Source organism: Haplochromis burtoni, unplaced genomic scaffold (genome assembly GCF_018398535.1).
Source record: "Haplochromis burtoni strain Fernald_Lab_line unplaced genomic scaffold, NCSU_Asbu1 Contig_230, whole genome shotgun sequence".
Classification (NCBI taxonomy): Eukaryota; Metazoa; Chordata; class Actinopteri; order Cichliformes; family Cichlidae; genus Haplochromis; species Haplochromis burtoni.
The window spans coordinates 814,915-822,583 of record NW_024582591.1 but is presented as its reverse complement, the minus strand read 5'-3'; the positions used below and the strand labels follow the sequence as shown (position 1 = coordinate 822,583).

General features: G+C 46.4%; 1 protein-coding gene across 2 annotated transcripts in view; it reads left to right on the top strand.

Annotated features, from left to right (window-relative positions):
• Positions 1–84: 84 nt before the first annotated feature.
• Positions 85–7,669, top strand: part of epb41l4b (erythrocyte membrane protein band 4.1 like 4B) — a 27,793-nt gene continuing 20,208 nt past the window's right edge. The window contains exons 1-6 of one of the 2 annotated variants that reach the window (XM_005937588.3): positions 85–1,053; positions 3,275–3,379; positions 3,473–3,515; positions 4,028–4,106; positions 4,399–4,443; positions 5,931–5,983. In XM_005937588.3, coding sequence (XP_005937650.1) covers positions 778–1,053; positions 3,275–3,379; positions 3,473–3,515; positions 4,028–4,106; positions 4,399–4,443; positions 5,931–5,983 — 601 coding nt within the window. In that variant the 5' untranslated portion in view covers positions 85–777. The remainder of the gene's footprint in view (positions 1,054–3,274; positions 3,380–3,472; positions 3,516–4,027; positions 4,107–4,398; positions 4,444–5,930; positions 5,984–7,669) is intronic. The other variant, XM_042226849.1, reaches the window with a different exon arrangement.

Below are 7,669 nucleotides of genomic sequence, written 5' to 3'. Positions count from 1 at the left end.
AGCACCGCGGACCCCACCTTGGGACCCGAGTAATGATCTGCTCTGATTTATTCCCAGCCCTGGCGCGTCCATGGCAGACAGGTGGCGCTGGTTCGCCGGTGTTGATGGGTCGGCCAGTCGGGAGGAACAGAAGTTTGTTATGTGCTGTGTTTTTACGCAGGCGCAGATCACGCTGTTTGTCCAGTTCTCGCTGGTTGACTTTTACCTGTGAGGTAGACTAGTTTCGCTTCGCCGGTGGGAATAATCAGCAGCGACCGCCGCCGGGTCAAGTCCGGTCCAGAGGTGGTGAGACTTCCCTCCTCCCCCCCCCTCTCGGCCCCTTGTGACTCAGGGGTCCCCACTGCGGAGCGTCGGACGGGATTTCTCCGGGATTTTAGAGTCGGTGCGCAACAGCGAGCGAAGCAGGAGGCAGGTGCACGGGAGAGGACAGGACAGGAGGAGGAAGAGGAGGAGGGCTGCTTGTATTTCCGCGACTCCTGCCGTTCACATAGGGCTGGATGATTGGAAATCAACTGGTTGGCTGCTCGGTGGTCGATCTGTGGTAGTTTCATTAGTATGCGGCTGGAGTCCCCCCCTGCTGCCGACATCCAGCCCGAGGACTGATCGGCAGCCCTGAAGTCTCCTCCGTGCCTGCTGAGTGACTCCTCGCCCCGGGGAGGAGGAGGAGGTGGAGGTGGTGAAGGAGGCAGCAGTGACAGGACCCCGGCTGCAGTGACTGTTGTGCGGAGCAGTTTTCACGGACGCGGCGCGGACCTCCTCTCATCGTGGATCAAGAAGATGATGGGCTTTCTGCGCCGGACGTTCAGCCGCCGCTCCCTGAGCCGCTTCCAGCAGAGGGAGAGGGATGAGCGGGACAGTAAAGGAGGAGGAGGGGGAGCAGGAGGGGTATCCGGGAACCCCCTGCTCCTGGCCCACCAGCAGCAGGTCGTCCACGCTCCCGCCGTGGTCACCGGGGGATCGTCGGTTCACATCCCGGCCGCTGGGACGGCGAGGACCACCATCACCTGTCGGGTCCTGCTGTTGGACGGCTCGGATGTCAATGTGGAATTGGCCGTGAGTGGCTCAAGTGGCAAGGCACATCAGTTGTGTATTCCCCCCACCTCCTTTGTCGTGTCTTTGTGGATCTTCCTGGGGGTCCAAGCAAAAAGAAAAAAAAAAAAAAGAAACGCGAGGCAGCTTTCCTGTCCTGAAAATGAACGAGCCTGGAGTCAGAGCCGTTTGCAGGTCCAACGCCAGCCTCTTAAACGATCAGAGCACAGTAGTAGTTAGAGGACGTGTAAAACTGAGTACTTATTACAGCCTTTTACCACTCTGTTTGTCTAAAAGGCATGCAGGACAAATTAGGACCCGGGCAATTAGTCTTGCTGATTAATCCATGAGGGGGAGAGCAAGATTTTTTTATATATATCTCCCCTCAGTTTAATTAACTGCCCAAATAAAGTGAAGACACTTTAATTTCTTTTCTGGCTCCTGGTGACTTCTATTGGATTTAGACTTCACAGGGGTCAAGGAAATGAGAAGCTCTGAGACCTCATGTTGGAATGTGGGGCATTGTTTTTGGCACTTTTAACTACACAATACAAAAAACATGACCACAGAATAACATTGTCGTTAGTTGTGCCCTCGGTTCAAACTGAAAACAGTGCGCTCTGCACTTCTTTGGATTTTGGCACAAACCCTTTTACCAAAGTTTCAGTGCCTGTAGTGTGTGTGTGTGCGTATCTGTGAGCACGTCTCTTCTTATACAGTGAGTGGTTGCAGCTCCAGATGGTGTTATGATCATCCGATTCATCGCATTGCTTCCCCATTCTGACTGTTGGGAACTAACTCAGACCTGAAGCTGCCCCCTCCTGTTTGCTCTTTTGCACATCTTCCTTTCACTTTCTTTTCTCTCTATTTGCTTGTATCTGATCTTCCTCAAGCAATCTCCGCTTTCCCCCACCTCCCCTCCCCTGTGCCATTCTCCCTCCTAATCTCCTTTTACACTCCCTCTGCTGCCTGCTCCCTTGCTCATCATTTTACTCTTTCACACTCTGCCTCCTCACTCTTCTCCTGTTCTTTCCCTCCTGTGCATCCTCCACCTCCTTCTGTCTCTCTCCATCCATCACCTTCTTCTCCTTTCTCTCTATTCCCCGACTCCCTGATCTGATTTACCACTGTGGGGACTCTGTGTCACAGACGAGTGCTACGAGCTGTGCGAGGGGGTAGGTGGGATGATGAGCGAGCGTGTGGGCCCTTGTGTGCGTAAGTGGCTTCTCATAAGATGTTTTCATTTTCAAGGTTGCGTGTGTCAGCGAAGCTGTTGCGTGCGTGCGTCACCTCCGAAACGCTCGGCCATTGCATTGTGGCGTGGAGAGCCTTTCTCTCGTCCTGCAGCGAGATTACAGCTCCAACACAAAGCCGCCACTTCTGCCAAGGCATTACAGTTGAAAATGACACATGGCTCGACGAGCTGCCGGCTTAGTCACAGGTGTGTTGGAACAAGTTTGTTCATGTGCTCTTGTTGTTCCTACAAGTGCACTGAACGGGGCTGAAATTCAACTAATAAGGCCTTTCAGTGTGTCACCTGAAACTGAGCGTAGGCCCGGAGACAACAGGAAGAACGAGCTGTTCACCTCGCTGCGCGTGACTCTGCGAGGCGCGTGATTGCGCGTCCTCTTGATGGAGGTCACAATCAGCCCCTTTAAACGACGCACGCTGCAGAGAGAATGGGCAGGAGCGATTTCTTTCTGTCCCCAATCCTTTAATACCACTGATTTCCTCACTCATTCATACACCCACCAGGAAGTTTAGGCTGGTTATCAGGATCCAAAGTACAAGGCAGTCATCTTCCTACACACCCACTGTGTTTTATGTGGGTCAGACCAGGGTTAGGTCTTCATCAGGGGATGCTCGTAAAATGCTCTGATAAATTTAACGGCAAACGGCTGCAGTTTGTGCTTAAGTGCACCAACTCGTTGTCTTGGTTGTGTGTTTATAGGAAAGGCCTCAATAAGGGCCTTTCCCTGTGGGGCTTGTCCTTCTCATTTTGACCTGGACACACACACACACACACACACACACTTACACTTCCAGTAGAAGTCATTTCTCCTCCCAATGTGATCACCAGGCCTCTTTCTAATTCACTTTTAAGCCTGTGCTAACAGGTTGACGCCCCCAACTCAATTTTAAAAGCTCAATCCATCCACCGTGGAAGATCCGCTCACCACGACAGGAGAGATAGTGTAAGAAATAACTAATTTCTCCTCCTGTGTTCTACTTTTGCTTTTCCCAGAGCAAGTCCAAAGGCCAGGACCTTTTCGACCAGATCATGTATCACATAGATTTGGTTGAGACAGACTACTTTGGATTGCAGTTCATGGACACGGATCAAGTTTCAGTGAGTAACAAGCTCTCACGTCCATCAATGTGGAAAGCAAGCTGATGAAAATCATTCTCACCTCTCTATTCTTTCTGTCGCTCTCTCTCTTAGCACTGGTTGGATATGTCCAAGCTTATAAAGAAGCAGATCCGAGGTAAGCTCAGGTCGCCTCGGGCTGTTTTTCTAATTAGGACTATTTGCATGTGTGTAGGAAAATGTGCAGTGCGTTGTATGCGCATGTGGTAGCAGGTGAGTGGGGAGCAGGTGGAGCATTATCAAATGTTGACACAGTGATTACTATGTGCATTAGAAGCCGTAGCCTTGTTTGCTCACTGGCTTGTAACAGGGGGCCGAATGGTTCACGGGAGGTGGGGAGATTGGATGTTGTACCTGTCGGCCGGTCGTTTATTCACAGGGTGGTAGGTCTGTAGCCTGAAAGTAACTCTGATCAATGTGGAAGGGAAGCAGGGAAGAAATATGAAAGTAGGTTAAAGTAAATTGGGAGATGAAAAGATTTCGGACCTCGTGGCAGTGATGGATGCAGCAGATGAAAAGTCGACGAGACTAAACGTATGAAATAAATTCTGAGAAATGTTATGTGATTGAATTATTCTCCGGCCTCGGCTCTTTCTGTCACACTCGCATATCTTTTAATCTTTCTCTCAGACGGTCCGCCGTACAAGCTGTTCTTCAGGGTGAAGTTTTACTCTTCAGAGCCAAACAACCTGCGTGAGGAATTTACAAGGTAAAAATACACACACACACACACACACACACACACACACACACACACACACACACACACACACACACACACACACACACACACACGGTTTTCTCTTGAGCCTGGTGTAAAGGTCCAAAGGGGACGTGGGGCTAATTACTTTGCTGCTATGGGCAGATTTAAATCAAGGACAGAGACTTGTTAAAACAAATTATGTGTCAGACATGAGGAGCGCCTTTGATACATCAATTGATTTATGTTGTCTTCAGGCGAGAGTCTCACTTGTTTGTTTTGCGGTTTTGTTCGCCAACAGGTATCTGTTTGTGTTGCAGCTTCGACAAGACATTCTGTCTGACAAGTAAGTTTCATCGTCACAGTTTATGCACACAAATAATTCCAAATAAACCCAGGACACACACACACACACACACACACACACACATGCATGACATATTAAGCACACCTCGTTAGTGTCAGGTTGGGATCCCCATGGCACGGATTCAACAAGGCCCTGGAAACATACCTCAGAGATTTTTGCTCCATATTGACATGATGGCATCACACATTCTGCAGATTTGATATAAAGCTCCTGTTCCACCACATCTCAAAGGTGCTCTGTTGGATTGAGATCTGGTGGCTGATAATCTTTGTGACATGGTGTGTAATCCTGGTCGAACCAGAGGATGAGTACAGTGTTGTCAAAAAATGATGGATACGGTCAATGAGAATGAGCCATTAATACAAAGCAGGATGGATCCATAATTCTGACCCAACCATCGGTCCGAACCTCGCAGCAGACTCATCGGACCAGGCCACACTTTGTGTGGGAGCCTGAAAAGGATTATAACCTCGGTTTTCTGATCTTAAGTGACAGAAATCACATCTGGTGCAGTCTTCTGTTGCTGTAGGCCATCCGCTTCAAGGTTCGATGTGTTGTGCATTCAGAGATGCTCGCCTGCATATCCTCTTAGTTATTGGAGTTACTGTTGCCTTCTGGTCAGCTCAAACTAGTCTCACCATTCTCCTCTGCTCTGAAAGTCACTGAAGTCACATTTCTTCCCCCTTCTGATGCTCAGTTTGAACTTCAGCAGGTCTTTCCCTAAGTGCGCTGAGTTGCTGCCATGTGATTACTTGCAAGCAGTTTAACAGGTTTACCTACTAAGGCATTGTTTTCTTTACACAGGAACAGCTGACTATTTTGTGAATTTTTTCTTTATTGTAGAGAAGGTGAGAAAAACTTGCCACTCCTTTTTCGGTTAGCTCAGCTCATTGTTAAGTCACAAGTCATTTGTAGGCACTTCCTCTCCATTTATGAGGACATCCGGCTCTCATCAGCAGCATTAAAACTGGAGTAAACACACTCACCTGTAGCGGCACGCACACAGGTCACCTACACTGGAGTTTGGGAGACTTGTGCACAGTGGCATCTGCTTCTGAGTCACAAACACAGACCTGCCTGCACAAACACACACTTCAGACAGTGTGTTCCCCATCTCCCTCCTCCTGCCTCTATCTGGGCCATGGATCCCTGGAGTCCAGCTCTATTATATAGCTCAAGATCAAGAACAGCAGAGGGCTGCTTATTTTAGCAAAAGGGTTGCGCCTCTCCTCCTTGACATGTTCACACACACACACACACACACACACACACACACACACACACACACACACACACACACACACACACACACACACACAGCGTAGGGCATTCATCCACTTTTATGTCTCTCTGACACATGATAATGAGTACACATCGCACCATGGGCAGGACAGTGGTTTTGATTTCATGCAGTGTGTCACTCGCACTAAAAACCGCTCACCATCAGCATCTCTCTCTCTCTTCAGGTTGAAATGTCCGTATGAAGTGGCTATAGAGCTTGCGGCATTTTGTTTACAAAGTAAGTAGACTTTGGAAACTCACTCTCAGTGTTTATTTATACTCTTAAGCAGAGATTTATGTACTCCAAGAACCTCATAAGTTATTCCTCATAGTGTTAACAGTTTTCCAAACCCTGGTGTAACCTGTTAGATTGATTTGGACTGAGTGCAAAGCCATTAATATCCATTTATTTCACTGTGATAGGAAAACTGCTATATATTTGTGGCATAATGCACTTGTGTTTACTTTGACATACATGATATGCATCAGCAGAAGCCCTGAGAACAGTACTACACTAAGCTCCGAATGATTTTAATAATAATAATAATGGATTGCATTTATATAGCGCTTTTCGAGACCCTCAAAGCGCTTTACAGTTCCACTATTCATTCACTCTCACATTCACACACTGGTGGAGGCAAGCTACAGTCGTAGCCACAGCTGCCGTGGGGCAGACTGACAGAGGCGCCTCTGGCCATCACCAGTAGGCGGTAGGTGAAGTGTCTTGCCCAAGGACGCAACAACCAAGACAGACAGAGCTGGTGATCGAACCGGCTTCCAAACCCCCTGAACGGTCGCCCCCATGGTTCAATGTGAGATTTTGTGGCTTCTCACATTAAATCAGTCCCTCCAGATGCCTGTCCTCTCATCTCAAATGCCAAAGCTTTTTTACAGAAGCTAATAACCTCAAATATTTCATGCTACACCTACACAAGGGCAAAGAGTGGTTGGAGCAGTTTGACCAAAATTACTACGACTGTGTGCGACAAACTTGTGATTTTATTGCTTTTCAAACGGTCGCTTCAAAGACGGGGCTTAATCTATGACCACTCGTAGTCAGTCGCTGTCTTCAAAGCGACTGTGGTGCGTCTGGAGGACAATTAAACTGCAATAAGATGCAGTCACTCTGCTAAATTCAGTATATTCGAGTACATACAGTCATTTTGTGATAATGCATTGAAACAAAAATGGCAAAAGTCAATTTGCTGCAATCTGTTGTCGTCTAGTTCCACAAAAATTCACATTAAGTCCAACGAGAACCTCAAGAATGTGAAACAGCCGTCCCTCTGCCAATAGTGACGTCCCATTATTAAAAAGAAACTGAGCTCATCAGCTCAGAGTGACTCAGATTGATTGCAGCGTGTTTGTAATTTGGCTTTTTATAAATTAGACGTCTGTTACTTAATTAGGAATCGGTCTTAGTCAGACTGCAATTGTTTGGAGACAGATTGCCTCCCACCTGTGCAGTCACCCTGCAATCTAAAGTGGTCTCCACACCTTCATGCAATTGATTACTGATAAGCCATATATATATATATAGATATATATAGATATATATAGATATATATATATATATAGATATATATAGATATATATATATATATAGATATATATAGATATATATATATATATAGATATAGATATAGATATATATATAGATATATAGAGATATAGATATATAGAGATATAGAGATATAGATAGATAGATATATAGATAGATAGATATATAGATAGATAGAGATATAGATAGATATATAGATATATAGATATAGATATATATCTATAGATATATATCTATAGATATAGATATATATATATAGATATATATATATAGATATAGATATATATCAGTGCGGTTACCAGGCAACCACTATTTTTTTTTCTCTCATCACAATGAGGTTACCGTCCTAATTTTACCCTCATG